This window comes from Caloenas nicobarica, chromosome 5 (genome assembly GCF_036013445.1).
Source record: "Caloenas nicobarica isolate bCalNic1 chromosome 5, bCalNic1.hap1, whole genome shotgun sequence".
In the NCBI taxonomy this organism is placed as follows: Eukaryota; Metazoa; Chordata; class Aves; order Columbiformes; family Columbidae; genus Caloenas; species Caloenas nicobarica.
The window spans coordinates 42597491-42623472 of record NC_088249.1 but is presented as its reverse complement, the minus strand read 5'-3'; the positions used below and the strand labels follow the sequence as shown (position 1 = coordinate 42623472).

Genomic DNA, 25982 nt, shown 5'->3' with positions numbered 1-25982 from the left:
GAATGTGCAGCAACCACAGATAAAGCTTGTTTTAACCACATTTCAGCATGATCCTCTTCAGCAGTTCATACTGGACAGATGGGATTATCATCCATGCAACTGCACATTAGTGCCTTCAAGGCAGACAAATTGAAAGGGCTGCTGTCAAAAGAATTTTCCTACACATACCAGCTAAATTAAGTCTTCCATATCAAGAATGAGAAAATTTCAAATACAGTCGCTGCTCTAGATAACATGGAAATATCCTTCAATTATAACAGCTCTTTCCTGGAAAGAGCCAATTATTCATGTTTCTTAAATCCGCAATCCTATTATGTCACCCTACACTCTACATCAGTTCCTCAGGCTATAGTTTCAGAACACAGAGGCTTTGGCAAGACCACCACCTTAGAAAGTTGACAAGTATGAGACTCCTTCCAATTGTTCTCCCCTCTGCTGCAGCAATTGTGCCAGAGCCACTCTGTGGAGCCTGTGAACGAGGCAGCTGATTAATCCTTGTTATTGTTGACTGCTTTTGAGAAAGAAAAAGGGATGGGGGAGAGAGCCTCACAGCCCCAGGGGCAGGGGTACCAGGACAGCCAAAGAGAGCAGCATGACAAATCCAGGGACAGAGATTCCAAAATGTAGATTGCTGGGAAAGCCCCCAGACCTTTAAATCATGCCCTTGATCACCTACCCACCTTCATCTTCTTCCAGCTCCTGGGTTACAGTTTTCCTTCTTCCTAAAGAAAACTTCTGGTAAGAACTGAGGGCCATGTACTACCGTCCAGCATTTACAGGTTGAAAATCTTTAAAATGAGGAGTGGGATAATACATGCTCCAAACCCATGTTTTTGAAGGGTAGAGAAAATCCCCTTAGTCCTTTCTAGGAAATTCCTACATACAGTGTTTGATGACTGTGCCTTTGTCCCACATGGCAGGTAACCAGTGTAGGCCTTGAGGTTTTTAGATTAAAAAAAAAAAATAAAGGCAAGCCAAAAAAACCCCACTAATCACAACAAAATATGGTTGCGAAACTCTCTGGATAGTCAGTTAACCATGCAAGCTCTTCCCTCAGGGAAGAGCAACTCACCTGGTGATGCTTTTCAGGGAACCCAGAGCAGCAGCCAAGAATTATGATTGGACCACACCACTCCTGGCCCACAGTCCCATGGCAGCAGGAACAGGAAACAGGATTAGAACCTTTTCTTTCAACTGTGAAACTCTGAGGAATAGAAAGGAGGGCAAGACAGAGCCCAGACTTCTCTAGACTAACTCAGAGATATTGCTCTGCAATTCAAATAAAATGTGAATTGAATTTTTAATTCAATGAAAAGTAGTAGCTTCAACAAAAAAGCACACACCCACACAGAAAACCATTTATTTCATCTCTATTGTCTCCATGCAGAGCAGACCAATACAGATGAAGGGGGAAAATGCATAAGAGCAGCTGAAAAAATAGAGCTAGAAAATACAATTCTCTCTGCATTTCCAAAAGTGACAAATGTAGTGGAGTGATGCTCCAATTCCTCCCAAGGCTCTGCATCCTCAGCCCAAGGCCTGATGTAGTGGAAAACTTATGAGTCCTGCCCTCCCACAAGGCCTGTGCTACCTTCTACCAGGGTATCTTCCCAAGAACTGCAGACTGTCCAGGCCTGTGGTAGCAGCCAAGAAAAACAACTCAGAAATTCTTTCTTCGGTGTCATCCACTTTGCATTCCTGAACACTGAGCACAAAATCCAGACTGTGGTTTTCAGTCTTGGCAAGGCTCAGTGCTGATGCAACAACACCAACTCATGGGCACTCCCCTGGCAATGCCTCAGCTTAAATATCAGCCTCATCTTGAGAAAGACATCTTGGGAAACAGCAGGCACATCTTTCTGCGCAAACCTGCTTCCTCCAGAGCCCTACTACAGGGTCTGCTTAGCCTCAGTCTCTGGGGAAGGGTGGAGGGTGAGGAGGAAAAACACCCCAAAGCTAGAACTAGAGGGTTAGCATATGCCACCAGTCCCCACAGGCTTACCAGATTAATCCTCCTTCCAGGAAAGCAGGAAGCACATGCTACCTTCAGACTTTGTGGAAACTGCATGATAGAGGAAGTAGTTGGAAAAGGAAGGCAACCTTGTAAAGAGGAATCAAAAATTGCACTAAGCCTCCCTCATTGTTGCAGTGAAACTAGTTACTGATGTTAGCCTGGGGTAAGGAAAGCTGACAAAATTTTAGACAGCAGTTCCTGGGCAGAGAGAACTGCAAGCATGAGCTCTCCAGTGCTCCCTGAAAAGTAGGACAGGAGCTGTCATAAAAAAAAAAAACCTGTGTCAACAGTTCAGGAATCTCTTAGGGAAGTAAATGCCTCCGCTGTGGGCAGTGTACCTGCCTTGCTGCTTTGACCCAAATCGCCCTTCTCAAGGGATGAGCCCTCTTGATAAAGCCCTGTGCAGACCAGAGTTATACTGATTTACAAAAGCTGTTTAGAGACAGAGCTGAGTTGGTGCAATTCTCATTGTGGCACCTGTTTTGTATTCAATGACTCCACTAGCTCAATTAGACCTCTTTTTAAATTGATTTAAGCAAAGCAAGGATAAAGCTCTACAGAACAGATGATCTAGTAATTGTGCACACGTCTGTGACAACAAAATATCTCTTTGGAACGACGGCCTGGTCAGCCCCGTTGGGATGTGGGAAAGCACTGGAAATGTCACTTATTTTTATTGGTCTCAAATCGTAAAAAATTTTATCCTAAGCATCACACAACAGAAAACTCTTAAAGCATACTTATTGTCAACTTTTCGTATCCCTTTTTCTCCTTACTTAGCACACAGTTTTTCCAGACCCACTTAAAAAAAGTCTTTTCACCAGCAGTTTCACCCTTCCCATTTCACCCTCCCTCCAGTATTCTTTGCTGCTGTGCCCCTTCCTTTGAGAGCTGTCAGTATTATTTCTTACCCATTCATCCCCAACAGACTAACTCCATTGTGAGGTAAGAAGCCCAGAAATAGGCTACTATCTATATTTTTGGTTATAGCATGCTCTGTTCAGTCTCCACTGAACAGAGGAACAGAGGAAAAGCTCACCAGGGGTTATCGGCTGCTGACCAGGCTGTAGTGTTCAACTACTGCCCAACCTGCCTAGACCTCTGCCCTGACAGCCTAGGGCTGCTGTTGCACACCAGGCAGGACTAACTGCTACACCTCCAGAGAGCTCTAAACATGGTATGAGGCAGATGGTGGGTGAGTCAGGTCTCAAGAGCAGGCTCAGAGACGTGTTCAGCTAATGGTTACAAAGCAAAGGAGGTCAGTAGCAGCAACTACATGGCTTTCCTTCCAGATTTACATGAGCTGATAGCATAGCAACAGAAGATACATTTACTGACCATTTTTCAGATAAACAGGCTGTGCTGGCTGTTGGAGTGGTCAGGGCTGAGGCGAGTAATCTCCAAGCTGAGACACTTAATTGTAGTGACCTATCCTAAAGTTCCTCAAGCTCTTGGCTTGATTTCAATATAAACAAATACAAAACAGACCAAACAGGTGGACTGCTGAGGCTAACACTACCTTTAGGAACAGGTGATGTCAATGAAAAGTCAGAGATCAAGTTGGAAAGCTGCCCTTCCCCTCTACCTCATAGCACCATAACTCCTCGTGGGTAGAGAGTTCTGGCTAAAGCTGTTAGTTTATTGTTGCTTTGCCATCTCTCTTCTGCCTCCAGCCCTTAGAGTGGTAGGACAAGTCCCTCCTCTTCATCAGCTGCAGGAATCGCCTCTGTTGTTTTCACACAAGAGCTTGGGAGATGTAGTTCCATCAGAATGAACCAAATGAAATGTTGTCCATTAGCTGTGGAGCAGTTGTTCAGTTCATTTCTGCTCACTGTATCTTTTGCTCCATTAAAACAAAAAATGAAAGCCCTGATGTGTGGATTTTAGCAGAACAGGGATAGGAGAGCCAGGGAATGAAGTCCTGCACAGCCAGACCTCTCTCACCTGCTTCTCATACTAGCAGCCAGATCTGCACACACACACATAGAAAGTAACATTAGTGTTCCTTATTGCTTTGTAATAGCTCAGAGTCACTGTGGTGGCTCTGGGAGGCATCATGAGGTCTGCGCAGAGGTCACTCAGTTGTGAGCGAGAGTAGCACCATGACTGTAATGCCTGTACACAGGAGCAGAATTTGCTGCAGGGAGTTCCTGGGAAAGAAACAACAGAATTAGGAGGAGCCACAGACCAGTCCCAGTAGGCAGCAGTGTAGAGGTTCACAAATGGTGTGTTCTTTGCCCTTCCAAATCTAGCACAAGGAGAACACAACAGCTATATGAAGTCACTCATGCAGCTGAGAAGACTCTTTCTCAGCACCCCAAGCAAAGAAGTTGTCTATAAACTGACAAGTATTTGTTCCATTCAGCTGCAAGGTCCAACTTCAGGTTTCAAAATCTATTTAAGCTGATTCAGTCATGCAGCTACCCAGGTATACATTCCTGTCCTTTCACAAGAGAACCAGCAGTTCTGCAGCATGCTCACAGATGCTTTAGGGACCTCATCCAGCTAACAAGTACAGTTAAGGAAAAAAAAAGCTAATGAATTTTGCCATTCTTTCAGCACCATCTCAGGTTTTTGCTGGATGTACCTACCACCTCTGCGTACCCTGCCAACAGCTCTGCCAGCACAAGAGGTTACCAACCCAAAAGCAAGCTCCCAATTGGTCATTAACATTTCTCTACCAGAAGTTCCTGCATCATCAGATATAACTGTGGAGCTGGTTTTTGAGCACTTCCTTAACTGTTTCAGTCAAAATGAACTAGCTAAGCCAGGGCCTCTTATTTAAACTACTGAAGTTAGCTGTCTCATTACATCTAAAATAGGAGGGAACATTCAGGGGCAGCTCTGCTAGCGGATTTGGGAGGGCCTTTACTGTGGTACAGCTGGGTATGGACCTGCTACAGCCTTAATCAGACTGCAAGAAACTAGAAGAATACAGATCAGGGAGGCCAAATATACCAGAATATAGATACACCGGTGCAGAAGAGAGATGACTGAGGTGGGATACAATAACAAACTATGAAATGTTGAATGATAAAAGAGAAGAAACTATTCTTTTCTACTCACACAACAGTGACATCTAATAAAAATCAATAATCAAGAGGCTAAAAACCAAATAATAAGCATTATTTAACACAGTGTTGTCACACTATGCAAACTGGCTGCCAAAGGAATATCGCAGAAGCCCAAAGTAATGGATAGCATCAAAAAGGGATGAGAGAAACATGTGAAAGATAGGTTCACATGTGGTTATCAGACACACACACCTCTATGGGGCCCTGGTTCAGACAGTCCCTAAACCAGAACACACCAGAAGTTAGCAAGACAGACTGGGTGTGCTTGTTTTGCTGGGATCAAGCTAATTTTCTTCACAGTAGTTAGAATCTTTTCTTTTTAGTAGTTATCACAGTCTTTCATTCTGGATTTAGTGTGTGAATAATGTGATAACACACTGAACTTCCCATGCCTTTGCCCAGGACACAGTTAATTTTTCCTTTCCAGTAGCCAGGCTGTGTTTTAGAGTTGGTATGAAAAGAATGCGAGGAATCAATGATGTTTTGGATGTTGCCAAGGAGACCAAGGACTTTTTCAACTTTCCAGTTGCAGGTGCAAATAGAAGCTGGGAGGGAGCACAACAGGACAGCACCTAGACTGACATCCAGGTTGGCCAATGAGATATTTCCTACCATTAGTATCATGATCCCACTTAGGGGGTGAGTGGGGAGGGGGGCATGGAGCAAGCAGCTGCAGGGTCCTGATTGCTGGCTGGGGTTAACCTACAACACTGAGAACAGGTCACCTTACTGGACCTGTTTCTGAGCAACCTGCTCTAGCTGGTCATGCTACATACAGTGCTAGCACAATCTTTGGGACTGACCCAGTTGAAGGTTCTTACGTTTTATATGGTCTTTGTGGTCTCATAAATGCAATAGCTAGCACAGCAGTCTATCTAGATTCCAGCCTTGCCCATGAGATTTGGAAAGCTGGCATTCATGTGCTCCCAGAACAGGCATGGGGAAGGGTGATATCCCCACTCCTTGGCAGAAAAAATTGCTGCAGCAGAACAGGAGGGAACACTTACCAAGGATTCTTTTCCTCCAGGAGATCAGGCACAACATTTACCAAGGCAATATACAGAAATCCTCCAGCAGTGAAAGGGAGGATCCAGGCTACTGTTTCCCCTGCACAAATAGAGAAAGCTTTTGTCATTACTGAGACAAAGCCATGGAAGAGAACAGAGAAGGGAAAGAAGATACACACATGAGAATGACAGACCCTCTCTCCTATTCCCACAGAGGTCACAGGGAGCCTCACCTGCTCCTTTTGGTGACTGAGCACATATTGCAAAGGAGGCTCCCAGAATTCCCCCCAGAGCTGTTGAAAGCTGCATCTTGGCTGCACTCCAGCGGTCAAAGCCAGCCCGGAGTAGGATTGCAAAGTCTCCAACCTAAGAAAACCAAGAGCTGACAGTTAATGAATATGAACATTCTCAGTCACAAAGGCCATCCATAACAAGACTGGTGTTTCAAGACTGTTTCTAGTTTTCCATGTTACCAGTCTCTCAGAGGGAGCAGTTTTCAAAGGGACAAGAGAATGTTAACCATACCCAACGCTCCTCTTAGTAGATGGAGCACCCTTGTGATCCCTCATGATGGCAGGATACAAAGCTCACTCACCTCATGGGGGATTTCATGCAGGAGAATGGCCATTGTGGTTAGGAACCCAACCTGTAGCAGAGGAGAGAAGGTGATTAGGAAACAGTTCTGCAGCTCTGAGAGATGACACTTTCATCAGCACATCAAGACCCCTTTCTCCAAGTTAAGTCTTGTTACTCAGAGTTTAGAACTATTCGACATAAGGGTAGATGAGCTAACCCTCCCCCTAATGTCTAAAATGTCCCAGGTTTGAAGAAGCTCTGCATCAGAAGGTCAGGATAGGGTTACTTGTTACTGTAGTCTCTGTTTTCTCAGAAACTTCCAGAAAACAGGAGGGAACTCCTCACATCTTCGGGTTGGGTTTGTTTTGGGTTTTTTTTTGGCATGTTGCATCACACTTGATAAGAGGCCTTTCCAGTTCAGTACCCAGCTGGTGGCAGGAACCTTACCTTTCTGCTAACCAGGAAGCTGGCTGCTACTGCCAGGCCATGTGTGAAGTTATCAATGGTGTTGGCCAGCAGATTGAGGTATCCACTAATCTGCAAAGAGAAGGAAGAGCCCATGATAAAGGAAGAGACAAATGAAAGCACATGGCTTAGACACAGGTTATACAGAGTCATGATCAGATGGGAAAGATCAGGACACAGCACTTCTGGTGAAGATCTTAAACCATGTCAGTGCTCAAGTACAAATTAAATGTTACATTCAGTTTTAGAGTAAACGAAGTTTTCAGGTAGGCAAGCATTGTCCAAGATCACGATAATCATCTTAAGCAAATGACAAAGAGCTCTAGAAACAGAAAAAGAGAAAGGAAAAAGAAGAAAGCCAAAATGCAAGAATATACCTGACTCTAAATTGAACCAATTTTAGGTAACACTAATTTACACAGGTGACTGGCTTCGAATATGACCCGACCTTGTTTTCTAGGCATGTACTTTAATATCCAACAGTAAAGCATCTCTTCTTCAAAAGCTGGCAAGAACAATGCAAGAGAGCAAATGCTGCTCAAAGTGCTTTTTATAACTAAACAAATCTTCAAGCATTGTACTAAAAAAGATTGTGCTTGTGGGTTTGCTTTCCCTTAACAAAGGATAAAAAGAGAAGATAGTGATGACACTCACCCATAAACCACCTGCTAGAAGGCTGGGTAGCATGTGTACACATTTGCATATAAACACATTTCTTAAAACTATAAGCATAAAGCAGCTTCCTTCCTCCCAAGTCCATCTCCATGTTAGACCTCCCTATCATGCTAATTATGGTCATCTGCAGACAAATTCTGAGTATTTGACCTAAAGGGACTTATGAGGGTACCAACCCAGCTCTCTTGCTCACAAGTTTGATTTTGTTTGGGTTTGTTTTCTCCCCATTAGATTTAACAAAAACTACTGCTTATGGGTCCTGAGATACTGTAGTTCACTATATGGCACTGCAGTTTAAATTATTATCAAACCAGGGGTTAGCCAACACATCAGGCTGTCTCTAGACTGCAAGAACTAAGCTGGCATATATTAACTCCACACACAGGGCAGCATCCAGCCAAGTCAAGAGACTGTCTAGACTAGTCTGGGTTTCATGGGCACTTTTTAGTCTTCTGCTCTTCCCTGTTTCTATCAAACTCTGCTTGGGGCATCTTCCTGCCATCTGTATGCCACAGTTCAGGTCGGGATTTCTGTCAAGTGTCTCTCTCCAAAGCACCACCTTTCTGCAAGGCACTTCTTTGGCAAAATCTCAGGACATCTTTATAGGCTCTAAACTTTTAAAAGTGTATTGATGATTAAATATGAAAATTAAGAATTAAGCAAAGCCTAACAACAGGTCACGTTTAAGTAACAATCTAAGTAACATCTCCACAATAGATGCAGAAGTTCCCTGCATGTTTTGGTGAGAAGGGGAACACAAACGGACACATATAGGCAGACCCATGAATATGGCAGTTTCAGTCAAATATGACTGTCTAAAATTTCTCCTTTTCGTGTTGGGATTTTATGTGATTGTGTTTTCTCCACAGGCTAATAAGAATTATTCACATAAATTTTACACAAAAATGCGCTCCCATATCTGCATACGGAAAAAATAGAATTCATGATTAAAACATTATGACTTTTTCTTGTCAGTGGCTTGGCCAAAAGCTGTCACTGAAAGAAGCAAAGCCTTGGAGTGCTCAGAAATAAATTGGGTTGATTTGACAGTTATGAGCCTCTGACATTTACATTCTGTGAATTCCTAATAGGATGTCCTCGTTGCTCATAAAAAGCACAGCCAGATGAAGTGTTTATGTTCATGCTCCAGAATTAATGTCACCGTACAATAAAACATACTTCTACAAATCAGCAAGGACCCCATGTGCCACATGGAAAAAGAGAGAAGAAGCAAGGCAGAAGTACTCTACAAAGTTTTTGCTTGTTGAGGGAATAAAGGCTGCAATACAGGACAGAACTGATCTACGTTTGGGTGCAAAGGAAGCCTCCCACCTGCAGTTTTCAAGCTAGGACACATTATTACAGCAGCAGCTCAAGAGCAGAAGATCTAATATATATGGACAAAGGACGACTGATTACAGCTTACTAATCATTAAGCCCTGAAAGGTCACTTAATTTATTTAAATAGCACCTTTCCCTTTGTTTTCTGAAAAAAAAAAAAAAAAAGGAGGTTACTGAGTGAACAGTAGAACCGAAGAAGTCTGGCTTGCTACAGCTTTCACTCTTTTCTTTGCAAGCACCTACTTTGCTCACTTCCAGCAATGCCATTTCCCTGCATGTTCCTTCCCCACTCTGCACTGCATGACGGCAACTTCATGCCAGGCAGGCGCAGTGGGACTTACCTGCTGACCTGCCAGCCAGGCGGACCTGCCACACAGCAGGCGACACCTCAGTTCTGCCAGGGTTTTTCACAAGGGCATTAGTTTGCATCCACCCTCTACCGCCACGCTGATTTTTATGGAACTTGAAGAAATTTGATTACCCTCAAGACTTCTATCCTCTCTTGAACTCAAGTAAAATTAATTATGGGTTCAAAAGTTATTGAAAATGAAGGGCAGAACAGATGGACAGACAGATGGAATGAGTGCTTATGTTGTTGCCTAAGGAAACAGGCTAACAATGCAGGAATACCTTGGTAGTTTTGGTAATTTTCCCCCTAACAGAAAGACTGTTAAAACCTTCAGATTATATGCTCAGAAGGTAGAAACTTAAAATGACACGTTAACTCATTAGTTTCTCTTTCATGCATATTGACAACAGTCTGTAAGACTGAACAGACGTGTTAGGATTTTAAAGCTAGAAGGGCCCTCCACGGTTGTCTAGACCTTCTACATAACACAACTGAAAGAATCTCATTCAATTTCTGCACAAAGCCCACTGTTTCTTAAGCTGTAGTGTACTTTGTAGAAAGCAGCTTAGATCACAGCTTAAAGCCCACAAGTGACAAAGAATCTACTATGTCTCTAAGGTAAGGTGGTCCACTGGCAAGTTACCCTCAGTTACAGAGTTGTCTTTGATTTCTAGTCTGCTACTGTTTGGTATAGCTTTAACTATTTGAATTTAGTCATGCGTCTTACATGGGTATTTGTATACTTTAAGTCGCCTCTGATCTGTCATGTCTGCAGAGCTAAAGGCTAAAGAAAAGCACCTCTTATTACATACTGCAAACCTAAAATAATCATTTCAGCTCTCTTTCAATACCTTTACAAATTATCAGTAGTATTTTGGTTATTGTGAATAACACAACTGGAAAAAGTCAGATAGCTGTTTCACAACTGCTATACAGAAAGAGGAACACTTGCCTCTTATATACTACTTCCTACTCACTCATCCTCCTGGCTGTAGAATCATAATGGAAGAATGTGTTCAAACAATTTCCTACTGTGATTCTTGTACCTTTTTCCAAGGCATTGACTTCCTAGAAACTGTCCCTAACTTGTAAATGTGATCTGCATTCTTTCTTAATCTATTCCTTAATATTTGCATGTATCAAAACATGTTAAAAATTCAGCTCTTTTGATGAAGTCACTCGGTTTAGCTGATTTCGCTGACCTCATGCAGTCACAATGTGCCACTTAAGTAATATAGTAGCATCTGCAAATGTGAAGATATATTGGTTTTATAAATAATCACAAAAATCATAAGCCACCAGTGAACAGATTTGAGAGGGGCTGCATTAATCCAGTCACTGTTGGTAATATATAAGAACTGATTTTTAATACAGTTAATATTAGCAAAGTTGATTTCTTGCAGTACTAGTTTTATTTGAATGTGGGAGAAAGTTATGTTTTATATACGTTTACCAGTGTCATTACCTTTATCAAACTATCTTATGACTGAATAAAAGGCAGGGAAAAAGTGGCTGGTTGACAATTACTTATCTTTCATAAGATCATATCGATTAGCATTAATTATATTATTATTATTTTTTACATTAGGACCAGGCCCTGAGCAGTTGTGTCCCCTGTCAGTGTTTCATTTCTACTTGCAATCAGTGGTAGACTAGCCATCCTCTAAGTCCATAGTTCATTATATAAACATTTCTAAAATAATGGCACAATGTTTCATAACCTAGTAATCTTGGTTTCTTCACCACTATCACCTCTAGAAATGCCAATGCAGCACCTTGTAGTTTGTGCAGTGTTCTGTATAGGTTACATGAATGTGATAGATATCAAAAGTACACAGGACCTCAGCATATCTTTCACACTGTGTAGTAAGAGCTACAAAATTACAGCAAACCAGATTTGAAATAGAAAAACTGAAGAGTCTCTGACTGACCACATATCCAGGTTTGGGCTAGTTCCTGCAACCGCAGTTTCTGTTCATAGTTACTCTCCTACAGTCCTGCACATTTTTATGGGCTTTCAAACTCAAATTATAGGTCCTCCTTCACAAAGTGATCATTTACTCTCTTGCTTTTAATGTTCACCCACACAGGGGTTTCCGCAGTGCAAAGATAGTAACATAAAACTGAAAGCAAAGCCAATCTAAAGGTTCGCCGCTGCCTGGTGGTACAGGACTCCTTTTCCTTCCTCCACTGCGAGTCCCTATGAGCTTGCTGATCTCTCTTATCCCAGCACTACAGGCTGCCTGTCTACATGGCAAGCTGATTCAAGAAGATAGGAGAGAACCAAACCTATGGGGAAAAAAAAAAAAAAATCTAATTCTTTGCCTGTTTAGCTCCCTGAATAGGTTCACTGTGGGGTCAGATGAAGTCCAGTGCAAAGGAAGTGATGGGAAATTCAGGTTTGGAGGCAGAAATGGACAAGAAGCCCTTTTTGGCAGCAAATAAACTGCTAATCTGAGAAAGTGAACTTCTAAGTTTTACAGTAGGTAGGTTCAACTATGAAAAAGCTCCCAAAAGGTGCCTTAAATGTGCAGCTCACAATTGGTACACTGCAGGCACTAGAGAGCAGAGAAATCATGGTACAAAAATTTAAGCAGATAAAGATATAATGGCTACAAGATATAGAGTAATAAAATGTGAAAGTACTGTACTATGGTCTCAGGATTCAGCCAAAATGCACATCATCAGGCTTATGCCTTTACAATGGTGGCTTTGCCTCTTTTGCATAAGCTGCAGAGTGGATTTTCTCCAAATCTGCTATTTCCTCCCTGTTGTGACTTGGACAGACACTTTGACAGAGCAAAATTAAGCACAACTCACTCGAACACTGAGTTTCTCACTCAGACACTGCTCTTTCCACAGACAACTCATCCTCCTAACCGAATTTTAAAATATGCGCCCTGAAAACACAAGATATGAAGGTCAGTTTGTACCTCTCTTACCTTGATTCTGTTGTTTGTTGGACAAGACTGGAGAGAGGAGCCATTACACTGAGCTGAACCTGTTCCTGCTCTTTGGGACTGGCCTGCCACCTTCAGCAGGGGGTAGCCACTTCCATTGGGAATCTTTCCAGCTGGTGCTTTGGAATCACAGCCCTGAAGTAGGGGAAAGCAACTTGTCACTGCCTTTTTGTCAGTGATGAATGAGCATGAATCAAGGTCAGAAATCCAATCTTCATCTTGATCTTTTCGTCCTTACAATGCAAATCAGCACTTTGGTACCCAAGTTTAATAACAACTGCCAGAAATGAGACAGATTTCAGAGAGCATTGTGAGACAACAAGAACAAAGACCTCCTCAATCACCAAGAGAAGGAAAGTAGAAAGAGAGAGGAGGAATTGTAGTCACATACCCTTGGCATGAGCCACATTCCACTGGAATGACAATGGACTGAGCCTGCCACTCCTGCTGGCAGCTGTGGCCCAGAGAAATACAACTCCATCTGGGAAGGGAATGGGGAAAAGAAAAAAATCTTGCTCTCCCCAGTGCATCAGAATAATTAAGTCTAGAGAATTATTCTATAGCTGGCATTGTCAGTGTTCAGACAACAAAATGTTTATCTCAGACTTCAGTTTCTCTGTAAATGCGAAGATTAAGTTCCTTTCAGACTTCAAAGTTGCGTCAAAATAACACCTAATTGCTCCTATGCAGTGCCTGACCTGCAGTTTCACCTCTCAAAAATCATGGCACAGCAAGGACTGAACTGTCTATCAGAGCTGCTGCTAGGAGTTGTGCAGATGTCTGAGGACTAGCTGCCCTCCTCTATCTTGGAATTACCTTCTGGTACCTCTGTCTATGTTGCTCCTTTGCAGTTGGGTGACTGTCCTCTGAACCATTACTTAGTATTACCTGGCCAATCATAAACCCCTTCTACCACATAAAGTTACCTGAACAAACACCTGGTCCAGGCCCTACCCAAGAAGAGTGGGCAGTGAGAAACACCTTCCAGAAAAGGCTGGTCTTCATCCTGACTGAGGACCCAGAAGCGGAGTGAGTCACAACAGCTCAGCGGAACATGCATCAGCAAACTGTCATTCCTCAAAGCTGACTCGAGCAAGAGTCTCATCGCAGAGTACTCCAGCTCCCAGTCCCCACGAAAGGGGAGTTCTGTTTTACACAGACCACATCAAGAACCAAACCAGCCCAGAGATGAGAAATCTCAGCTAAAACCACAAAACCAAAGCCTGGAGATGAAACACCTTTCTTCTAGAGTCCAGTGGCATAAAGCTCCCAAAGGCATAGATAAGCTTCAGGATCATCTGCTGAGCTTGTCAGATAAGGTGTTTAGTACAGTGCTCCAAACAGAGCAGCACTCCCTCTCCTCTGGCTGCTAACTTACCACACTAGGGCACTCCTTCTCTTCGTTCTCTAGGAAGATCTTCTCTAGCACCAGGAAAGTCAGGAAACCAGTGATCACCCAGAGACCCAGAAGCTTCTGCTGCTGAAAGCTCTGCCCTTCTCCTGAGGGACAAGAGAGAAATCTTCATGTTGCTACAAAGTACAGTGTTTCCCACATGTGAATCCACCTTAGCTCAGTTTAACAACAGTTCCAAGACAAAAAACAAGAAATGACAATGGAAACACCTCCTCCGAGGAATAAGGAGCAAACACATCTCAGAGCAAATTAGTTTGACTTAACTCAGAGTGAGAGACACCATCCCTTTTCCTTCAATAGTGCAGTTCAGAATATTTCCTGACAACACTGGGAATTTCCCTGAGCTCCAAAGGCAAGTGAAGATTACATCAACACAAATCCTGCAGCTGTATCTATTGAGCAGCAAGCCTTGACATGAAATCTGCCATTAGCGGAGCTGCAGATTCACCTTCCCCTTTCTGCCACACCTGGGCAAGTTATTAGGCCCAAAGCTACAAACGTTCTTTTCAATTACAGCCAAGCTTGTGAGATAATCATCCATTCGGCCTGGCTGCAGAAATGGAGATTGCATTGCAGTGGAAGAACAGAATGACTCTGTAATGGGGCTTACATGGGTCAAAGAAACACTTATGCTTCAGGACAGTCTGGCAGAAGCAAACAAGCTAGAGCAGGAACACAGAGTCATTTGGGAACCACTGCGGAAAGGAGAGAAAAAGGACAGCAGGTTCTGCTGGCAGCGCCAGAGCTGTGAGGAAGAAGAGGACCAAAGGCCTAGCAGATTTGAAATCCCCAGACAAAGGTGCAATGAAGTCTGGGACACTCAGGGCTTCCTCTTCTCTCTCTCACATTTCCAGCAGGGAAATGATTTATTGAATTCTCAACGGGTGGGATGCAGCCGCACTTGCCTTCTAAGCCATGAGTTTGCTGAAGCAGAGAGATACAATCACTAGAGGTTTCAAGAACTCTGGTGAAGGTGATACACCGATATCACGAGCTCTATCCCAACCTAAACAGTGCTAAGTTCACTGGTGAACACAGGTTTCTGTCATGTGCATTTCCTTTTTGTCCCCCTGTCCCCCAGCCCCATCTTTGTCATGGTTCTACGGACAATTTTCCATGACTTCTTGAGCAAAGATTGAGAGGGTAACATATTTGGGCTCCCGGAGGTCAAAGTACCCAGCAAAGGGTCCCCAGTTAGTCTCAAGAAATAGGCTCTAGGTGTAACACTGTGACAAGGTGACCTGCTTAGAGGATGAGGGGAAGGCTGTGGATGTTGTTTCCCTAGACTTCAGTAAAGCCTTTGACACTGTCTCCCATGGTATTCTCCTGGAGAAACTGGCTGCTCATGGCCTGGATGGGTGTACTCTTCACTGGGTAAAAAATAGGCTGGATGGCCAGGCCCAAATGGTTGCAGTGAATGGAATCAAATCCAGTTGGCGGCCAGTCACGAGTGGTGTTCCCCAGGGCTCAGTATTGGGGCCAGTTCTCTTTAATCTCTTTATCAATGATCTGGATGAGGGGATCAAGTGCACTCTCAGTAAATTTGCAGACGACATCAAGTTGGGTGGGAGTGTTGATCTGCCTGAGGGTAGGAAGGCCATACAGGAGGGATCTGGACCAGCTGGATCGTTGGGCTGAGGCCGATTTTATGAGGTTCAACAAGGCCAAGTGCCGTGTCCTGCACTTGGGTCACAACAACCCCAGGCAGCGCTACAGGCTCGGAAGAGTGGCTGGAAAACTGCCTGGCGGAAAAGGATCTGGGGGTGTTGATTGACAACTGGCTGAACATGAGCCAGCAGTGTGCCCAGGTGGCCAAAAAGGCCAACAGTATCTTGGCTTGTATCAGGAATACTGTGGCCAGCAGGACTAGGGAAGTGATCGTCTCCCTGTACTCGGCACCTCCAATACTGTGTTCAGTTTTGGGCCTCTCACTACAAGAAAGACATTGAGATGCTGGAGCATGTCCAAGGAAGGGCAACAAAACTGGTGAAGGATCTAGAGTAGACAACTCATGAGGAGCAGCTGAAGGAGCTGAGGTGGGCGTCAGTCTCTTTTCCCAGGTAACAAGTGATAGGATGAGAGGAAACGGCCTCAAGTTGTGCCAGGGGAGGTTTAGATTGGATATTAGGAAAAATTTCTTCATGGAAAGGGATGTCGAGCAGTGGAACGGGCTGCCCAGGGAAGTGGTGGAGTCACCATCCCTGGAGGTGTTTAAAAGACATGTAGCTGTGGCACTTAGCAACATGTTTTAGTGGTGGACTTGCATGTGCTAGATTAACGGTGGACTCTATGATCTTAAAGGTCTTCCAACCAAAACAATTCTATGATTCTACAGGGACAGATTTATTGACAAGATGCATCCGATGGGGCAGAATCTCCACCTGCAATGGTGCACAAGTTCCATGTACCAGACAACACACACATTCACAACTTCCCACCAGGTTAAGGATTCGTTCCCTTTCCTTACAGAAAGGACCAAGGAAAATCAACAGATATTTACAGGAGTCCAAGGCAAGATAGGAAAAGTTGACAGACAAGAAATCTATTGCAAGTTACTAAACATAAAGACACCATGGCCAACTCAGGAAGCCCCCAATTTCAAAATCTTTGGAGGACTGCAGAGTACAAAGATGAAGTATTATATGTGTTTTTATCGTTCTTATATCCTTCCCTAGAAATGTGCTTTTACACATTGTTTGAAAGAGAATACCAGCCTAGACCAGTTTTTGGGCTGGCCCAGCCTGGCTGGCCTCATGTTTTCAAGATAGAACAGACTCAAAAAATGTAGCAGTAGGCATAGCACAGGCTGCTTCTACGCACATAAGGCCTTCATACCTGTCGTTGCACTGCATGTGTAAGCCCAGGCTTCAGGTAAAAGGTGCAGAAACACATTCCCCAGTAGTCCACCAATTGCAAAACTCAACAACTGCTTCAAACGGTGTGATCCAGCTAAAAAAAAAAAAAAGAAAGAAACAAAAACCCATCACAACTCAGCCAGGAGCCAAAACATCTCCAGCTGAGATTTTGCACAAGGAGATCTAAATTGGAAGCATCCGCAAAGCAAGGTTTCAAAGGAGAGAGCACAAAACAAATAGCTGGAGTGCAAGGAAAAGCCCTTGCACCACTTGGCTGGGACAGCAGTGTGTGGGAGGGTCCTCAACTAAGCAAGGTGCAAAGCAAACAATACTCTGCACGAGCTCCGTCCAGGGCTTGCATTTGTCTGAGGACTCCCTATCAAATTGCCAGGTATGGACTAATGCACCAGAAGGGATGGCCTATTGTAAAGGACAGTATTTCTGTGACAAGGTCCTGTTCATCACTGTGCCGTTCAGTCACAACCCAGGACTTTGGCTTCAGAAAGGGTAATGCAGGTAGCAGGCTTACCTTCTGACCGCAGAGCAGCTCCCGTCTCAAACGGGATCACCAGCAAGGGGAAGACCCCACTCAGCCCCACCATGAACGAACCGATGAGGGAACAGATCCATGCATCCAGCCGCTCGCTGCTGAAAAGGTTTCCCCAGGATTCTGCCTCCTTCTCGCACAGAGGACCAGAACTAGCAGCAACATGACCCCTTGGGAGCTGCTGAGCTTCACAGGCCACAATCAGAAACAAAGACAGCATCCAATCAAGCGGAAGCTTTTGTTTTGTCATCGCTAAGGAGTCTCAGCCGGGCTGGCCAATTTCTGAAAAGAGCAAGGGAGAGCAGTTCTGAGAGCATGCCCTCCCACCACCCTGGAGGAAAGGCCTCGGTCACACCACCCCCTCCCTCAGCATCTTAGCATAGGTACATATCCCCATAAAGAACATCTGAAACTCTTCCTGATTTCAAAATAGCACTAAAGGACAGAGAGGCTGTTTATTGTTGGGTGCACGAAACTGCACGAGACATCTTGTGAAATCTGGCTTTCAGCATCTCCCCTCAGGTGGACTGGACAAGGACTCCCAGTACCCTTGTCCTCGCCCTTCAGTGTCCCAAGGCTTCAGAGAAAGGTATTGACCAGAGATGCTGCCCAGATAAGTCTTTTCTTTGCCATGGAACAGCATCCATGTAACAAATTAAGATACAAGACAGGCAACGTAACAGAGGTCTGTAAAATCATGAGTGGTGTAAAGACAGTGAACAGGGGTAGATGATTCACCATCTCTTCAGACATAAGTGCTAACAGCTATCACATGAAGCCAGTGAGGGTCGGCTTCAAAACACAACAAACAAATGTGACTCTTCACCAGCATGTAACTTGTGTAGTAGTACTTCTCCAAAAATGATGGAAAATTTTACATGGATTCAACAAAAGACACAGAAGTACTAGAAAAACATATCCATTGACTGTTCATGGTTAGACACTCACACTGGACTCAGGAAATCCCCTTATCTGAAAGGAGCTGGGGGCTGGAAGAGTAGTTGGAAAATATCATATATACTTGTCCTATTTTTATTCTTTCCTAGAAGTATATTGGTCAAAATCAGCGCAGCTGTTACTAAGAACTCTTCAGTCAAGAAAACTGGAGAAAAGTGGGCATATTAGAAGAGGAAAATAAAGATAATTACACTCTCATTGGCAAACAAGAAAGCAAATGATGCAAAGGCTGAAGTACAAATGCTTCTTCAGTCTCTAGAAGAAAAAGTGAAATGTGACAAGCAAAATTAATTTGGAAATGAGAGAAAAGAGTGGGTTAGAAAAGCTTAACAAATGTTCACAAAACAGCTGTAGATTGAGAGAGAATAAGAGCATTCACCTGAAAGCATGTAAGAAACCAGTCAAAGTAATCTCTGAAGCGTTAGTGACCATCTTTGAAAATTTACAGGAATATGGGAAGGCCACAGAAAGCTGGAGCAGCATCATGCCTCACCTACCTTTATGAAAAGGTAAAAAAAAAAAAAAAAGGTGGGAGAAGACTTAAGTTAACAGACCGGTAACTTCAATCCTCTGAAAGACTCTTGATCAAGTTAAATGATCATTTTGTAGTTACCTATAAGATAAGAAAGTGATAAAGATAGCAAAGCATTAAGTAACAGCCAGACAGAAAGGGGCCTGAAATATCCAGACAAAATCCAGAGTGTTGTAATCAATCCAGGCGCTTACTGCCACTGAAAAGGGCAGTGTTGCCTCTTGTGCCCCACCATGCTCACGCATGACTCCATGAGTGAGCAAGGTCAGAACAAACTAGCAGGAAAGCCTTTTTTTAAAGGCTTGGCCCTTTTCCAGTTTCAGTCCCTGAACTAGATCACTGCAGGAGGAAGGCCCAGCTGCAGTGAGCAACCAAAAAGACAATCAAAGGACAGGGTCCCATGGCTCCTCTGAAGGAGGACACCAAGCTCCAAGCACAGTGACCATGGACATCAGGAGCAGGGAAGATGCAAGAAGGAACCAATGAAGACACTGGCTTGGCTAGCTGTGGAAGAACCACTAAAACTTTTTGTGGCAAGATAATGTCTGCTCAAGTGTCAACTCTACTGACTCATACAAAACCCATCACTTTTTTTTTTTTTGGACAAGAAAAAGTCCCGCAACATGGCAAGTTCAAATCAGCTCAGGATTTTGTGGCATCTTATCATAGTGTTTTGATCTGGCTGCAGGACCCCTAGACCTACCTATGGCATTCTATCAAAACAACCTCGGTAAAGATCAGTACAAAACAGTACACTAAGTAACTCCAATGTGCTGCAAAAAAAATTGCATACATGCATTACATTGATTCAGAAATTAATTCCAAACCATCAACATAAGCCTGCTGCAAAATAGGCAAATGACATCCTGGGACATGTCAGTAGCTAGATTGTAGGTGTGACACAGAAGCAGGGATTCTCTCCTGCTCCACGCAAGTGAAGACTTTAGCCAGCCAACTACACCCAGCCTCACATACTCTTCTTTATAAAAGAGATGCAAAAATCAGAGACATTCCAGTGGAAAGAAACAAAAATTAGAGTGTAGAAAGCATGATCTGGAAAAAACAACTGAAGGACTTGGGTGTGTTTCGTCTTAAAAAGACAACACTGAAGGGAACAGAACAGTCTGTAGACATCGGAAGTCACAAGAAAGGGGGAAAGTGCTCAACTCTTCTTCTACATGCAGCATCAGCTCAAATGGTAAACGAGACTCAGCCTGGAGACAAAGAAACAAATTTACGTGGTGCCAAAGAGGTGATATACTGAAACAGGTTATCTATGATGCAGAATCTCCAGCACGTTTGTTTTTTTTCTTTTGAGAAAATGAATAAACACCTGATGCAGATGCTACTTGATTGCCGCCCCTCCTCTTGAAGTCTTCAAGTAGTCCTGCTACTTCATTGCAGTCCCTTCTTGAAGTCCCTCCAGCCCTACACCTGTAATTCGATGTAAGCTGGTGAAATCCTTGGTCTACTGGCAGGACACTAGGAAAGGGGGCAGGTCGTCAGCTGTAAATCACTGTTGGCACACCCACTTCAAAAAACCAGGGAAGGAGTGGAGGGACAGGGGTTGCAGAGGGACATTTTCATCTCCCACGGCAACCACACGCCAGTTCAGCTCAGACACTGAAGTGAACAGGCACTGGGCCGATGCTCAGAGCGCTGTTAACAACTGTGAGGAGAGCCTGATGGGGCAGAGATGCCGTCCTCTGCCATGCTCCACCACAGGAACGTACCTGGGATGCTCACAGGCCCTCTGGCTCCCCCCACAGCTATGCAAACAGACACTATGGTAAAACCATGAGACAGAATCCCCCAGATTTCTCCTGGGGGTGGAGAGTGGGGGGAAGATAGGAAGCTCTTATAGCTTGTCCCCTAACTGAACAGTTTCTTCTGTCCTGAGTACCCATACAGGCTGAAGCCATTGGCGACAGAGGCATCTGCACAAGGAGGTGACCAGACTCTTCAAGCAGATTACACCAGCACCAGCCTTCTCTCTGCTTACTAAGGGCTGCAAAACAACCTGCAGTGAGCGAATTTCCTGCTTTAAAAAGATGGGCACCCCTACCAACCTCAGAGCAGGCCTGACAGATGTCCTCTTCCTTTGTGACAGGATTACACCTAGAAAATGACTGAGAACAGCTTACTGTGAGCAGAGAAAAAAAATCAGGATTTATACAACTACCACATGCCTATGAAGAGGCAAGAAACACACACGGGAAAAGAACTGCTCTCCCCAGCTTGAAAAATGATGCGAATTGGCACAAACTGGCCTCTTCTGCAATACTGTCATCACAAAGTTAACAGCTTTTGAGAATCAGTCTGGAAAAGAAACCACTGCAACTGATGAAACAGGTCCATTTCTTCCATCTTGTTCTCCAGACTCACAGCCCACATCTGCCTCAAGGGACAGCTGAAAGGGTCTTTGAGACTAAGTGACCAAAATCCTGGAGAAAGGCAGTAGCACACAGGACAAAGGGCATGTTCAAGGCTCTGAAAACAGGCTGCATACCTGGCTTCACGTCCTTCTTCAGCAGCAAAAGGGACCAGGTTCCTCCAAAAAGGGATGGTGGTGGACAATAAATGGGCATAAAGGAGTAGAAAATCGACTCCCCTAACTCACATCTGTGTCAGTCGACTTCCTGTGGCCCACAGGTCTTTCTTCTCCTGTTTCTCATGCAAGGTAAAAACAGTGCATTTCTTCACACTTGTGCTGCCTGACCGTCATTACCTTGTGGCTCAAGAACATCCCCTATCTCTTGCAATAAATTCCTAATGCTTATAAAACATCTACGAGGAGCTTGGTGCATCATCCAGGACACACCTGCACTGATCTTTGTGGCCAACTAATTATTTACAGTATATTCCCAACATTCGCTTCTTCGTAACAAATCATAACCACTTGCTCTAAAAAAGTGCGCTTTTTATCTCTGTAGCCCCTTTGCTTCTCTATCTTATCACCACATGCTCCTCATGAGACATTACGTTTACTTAAGGTTTGTAAAGTCTCTAAATTCAAGCTGGCTGCTCCTAAGACAAATATTAAGAGGAAGAAAAGGAGCAGTCAAGACGTAGTACTAGGATAAAAAAAGCTCAAGGGAGAAAATAATATTCTGCCAGTACAATCGCAGAGGGTGGAAGAAACCTTTACCTACTCCTGATTTTAGACAACAGCATCTGTTTTAGGAACTCAGCTAGACGAGGTCTTGAGAAACTTTTAGAGAAAGCACCTGAAGGTGCTCAGAGAAGTCTGTGGTCCCTACGAGGCAGAGGCATAACCAGGTTCATAGAAAAAAATTGCCATAGAGAACCTTCTTTTCTCAAGAAGGGTATATGACCTATTTAAGAATGCATGGGAGAGAAACAGCCAGTGCCTCATTTACTCATCTGTTTTGACAACACCACTGTTTGGGATGACAGCTCTCAGCCATGCAGGATCACAACCTGGTCACCGTTACCACTGACAGCACCTCCAGAGCACCATGTGTCCCACGCAGGTCTCAAAGCTGAGCACTCAGGAGTCAGGTCTGCTCAGCTCCTTCTGCAACAGCCTCAGGACTGGCATAACTGTGAGGTCTTCCCAGCTCAGGAAGAAGAAACAAATGAGAATTTGCCATTTACAGACCCCTGAGCGGTGGGCAGAAGGCTGCACACCAAGCCAGGAGAAGAGCTTCTGCCCACAGTGCTCACTAAGCAAGCACTCTGTAGCAAGCACTGCCTGAGAAAACACAGACAAAACTTAAAATGCCAAGGCAAGAACCTATTGGAAAAGAGAAAATAAAACATTGACACAAGGATGATTCCTGCAACAACCTGTCTCCTCTGCTCCCAGATGCTCTTGCCTCCTCAGACCACACAGCTTCATCTCTGTCTCAGCACAATTGCTCACTGCCACACAATGACATTTTAGATGTTGTTGGGGGAAAAAAACGAAAAAGAAAAGGCTTTTTTACAAGTGTTTTCCCTGGAAGCCGGTTGCCTGGTCTTACAGTTGCAAAAGAGTACTGCATGGAATGGAAAAAAGTTATTTTCCAGGGAGGAAGCATAATTTTCAGCCAAAAAATTCTCCACAAGCCGCCTCCCTCCATTAGCCCTGTGTAGAGCATTTAATTCCTCCTGAGAGCCCTGACTCTGGCAGAGGCACAAAAGGTCTCCAGTTTCCCCAGGGCATTCCCTTCTCTCTCCATCCCTACCTATCTTTAGGGAATGCACTGCTCTGGTGGGACTCTTCCCTTTTCCCTTATACCTCTTATAAAAAACCACTTTGCACAGAGACTCGCATTTCTGCAAATCACGCACATCACAGCATGCGCAGCTAAAAGCTGGAGATGCCCAGGATTAAGAACAATGGCGTATCACAGATCAAAACAGATTACAGACCCCAGGCAAACCTAAGAGCTAGCGAGCAAGACAGTTAAACACTGATGGAACCCCACCGCCCTTTAGGAGACCGTGACTCCTTCTCCATCCTACCTAGGATGAAAGAGGAAAGTTTGCTGGGGATTCACCCCCTCAGGGCTAGGAGGGACTTCTCTCCTCCCACCCCACTCACCGCGGCAGCCCGAGACAGGCACCGCCGCCTCCCGTCCCCGAGGGCAGTCCCCCGGTGCCGCAGCCCTCGCCCCCGGCCAGGCTCCGGCGCAGCTCTTATCTACAAGCGATTAACACGGCGGCCCCGCTCTTGTCATTGTTTCTAACATCACCCCGGATGGCGTCTGATGGGACAGACAGCGCGGGTTTTCCATCACAGGAACGCTGACCAATGCAAAGTGACACAGACTGGCCGGGGAGGGAGGGAAGTAATTAACCCTGATCACGCACCGTACTGGACCAGTACCCTAGTTGCCCCCCAGGGTCCATGTGCCACTGTGGCCGCGCAGACCCCGGCCGGCTCCGGCGGGGGACAGCTGGGACACGTCCCGGCGACGCGCGTCCCGCGGGGGGCAGGGAGGGGGGCACCCCCCGGCGCCCAGACCTTCCCACGGCATCGTCTGCCGGAGGAGCGACTTCTAAAACTTTCTCCGCTGCGTCCCGCGGGGGCTGAGCTCCCAGCCCTGGGCTCGCCCGCAGCGGCAGCCGCACAGCGCCGCTCCCCCGGCAGGCTGCGGCAAAGGCGGGCTGCACCGGGTGGACGCCGGCCCGGGGAGCCCGCGGGGAGCCGGGAGCGGGCGGTGCGCAGCCTGCGGTCTCGCCGGGCCGGGGCACGGCTGCCGGCAGCAGCGGCCCGGTCGGGCTGTGCCGCCCGCGTCTTTCCCAAACTTGCCCCGCGCTGGGCCGGGCCGGGCCCCGCCGGTGCCAGAACTCGGCTCCGCCGCGGGCACCGCTGCCCGCCGCTGCCCTCGCTCACCCCGTCCCGCCGCCGCCCGGGGCTGAGCTGCGCGGCTGCGCCCGGCTCCCACAGTCCCCCCTCGCCCACCGCAACGGCGGAGCGGGGGTAGCCCGGCCGCCCCCCGCGTCCCGCCGCGCCGGTCCCGAGCCGCGAGCCGTCGTTACCGTGCGCCACCGCCGCCGTGCCCCGGGCCGCCGCTGCCATCCAGCCGCGGCTCGGCACGGGCCTGCCCCGCCCGGCGGCCCCTCAGCCCCGCCTCCCCCGGCCGGCCACGTCGGTCCCGGCCTCCTCGGCACCAGCGTCGCCGCCCCGGCGGGGACCCGCCGCCGCTCGCGCTTCCGGCCGCCGCCGCGGGGGGGCGGGCGCCGGGCGCGCTTCCTGCCGCCCCCCCGCCGCGCACGGTCCCCGCGGCACCGGGCGGCCCCGAGCCGGGGCGGAAGCGGGACTGGCCGGGCCGGGCCCTGCGCTCTTCCCCGTCCCGACAGCCCTGGCCGAGGGGGAGTGGCCCGAGCTCCGCCGCCGGGGCCCTCGGTGCCTCGGCGAGCCCCGGAGCGGCGCATCGCGCCCAAGCGGAAAGAAAGTCTTCGCAACAGCCCTTTGCAGTTCGCATCTCGTACAGACAGGCAGGTATTTTTACATGTCCACCGTACGAGCTTCTGGGCAGTGAGACAGAAGCACGCGTGCTGTGGAAGACCCCTCTTTCCAGAATATGCTTACTGAGATTTTGATTTTTCTTTTTTGAATCTGTCTAATTGGATTACAGATTCTTTGAGCTACAGATACGTAAAGACGAGCACAGTGGGAACTTGGTTTAGAGCAGAATTTCTGGAAGTTGTTGGAGCAGAAGAAGGTATGACAGCCTCCTCTAGGACTCACCCGTCAAACGTTTTTAAAAGATACAATGACTTTTAAATATATTTGCCTCCTCCTTACAGGTTCATTACAACCTTCATGATGACACTTTTGTAACCCCAGAGCTCCATAAGCACTAGTGTCCTGACTGTTGGTGAAGAATATTCACAGTTCTTACAGAGATGTGTGGAAGGTGTATGTGCTCAAGAAAAAACAACAAACTGAGCTGTTTTGGAACCCTATGATTTCCAATACACTTTCTGAAATGTACTTAGTACCCTTTAGTTCCATCTCTACCATTTTCCCTGAGAGAGAACTTGTTTCTCACTCCAGTTTTCAGAATGAATCCTGTTCCCCAAAGAGACACTGCTGATGCTCAGGCTTCTTCCTACAGTTTCGCCCTGGCCTCATTACATCATACCAATGTCATGCCCTGGAGCAGGCGTTGGGAATCGAGTCAGCCACAGACAGCAGCCTGCACTGGTTTAGCTGCTCCTTCCGCATTCGTGTAATGGGAACACAATCCATCATGCTACGGCACTGCAAATATAGTTTAAGAAAAGTTACATCTTTCTCACTTGCAAGCAGAATGTTTATATAGGAAGGTGAATTCTGAACATGAATTTTCAAAGGGAAAGTATTTTGCATTTTTTTGTGAAGCTGTGAGATTTATGGTGCCTGTGTTCCACAGCCACTTTCCTATTGCCTGAACAGCTGTCATCGGCCTCCCTGAGCCTTGCTCCAGTGGCACAGTTCCCTGTGCTGCTGCATCAGACATACCTGTGATTATCACAGTTACAAGGTACCTCCTTGGGTAAACCAAGCCACACTGAGAATTTCGCATTATTGCAATCTGTAGTGGTATCATGGTCTCAGAGAAATAAGTGGGAGCTTGCTTTTGGCTTCATTGATGTAGGATTTCACCCCAAGACATTAAGTTTTAATTTGTATGCCGTCATAAGCCAACACAGGAAGAATTCTGGACAAACTGTGCACTCAGTAGCTTGTGTCTTCAGGTGGCAGCAGCTACTACACCGT

At 45.9% G+C, this 25982-nt stretch overlaps 1 protein-coding gene across 1 annotated transcript; it reads right to left on the bottom strand.

Moving 5' to 3' along the window:
* Positions 1–1346: 1346 nt before the first annotated feature.
* SLC39A13 (solute carrier family 39 member 13) lies at positions 1347–24495 on the bottom strand. The gene is made up of 10 exons (XM_065636701.1): positions 24257–24495; positions 17260–17559; positions 16711–16824; positions 13840–13961; positions 12444–12596; positions 7119–7208; positions 6691–6741; positions 6329–6461; positions 6096–6195; positions 1347–4164 (listed from the first exon to the last, which is right to left on the bottom strand). The coding sequence occupies exons 2-10, from the start codon at positions 17525–17527 to the stop codon at positions 4089–4091; spliced, it is 1107 nt and encodes a 368-aa protein (XP_065492773.1). The 5' UTR covers positions 17528–17559; positions 24257–24495; the 3' UTR covers positions 1347–4088.
* Between the last annotated feature and the right edge of the window lie 1487 nt (positions 24496–25982).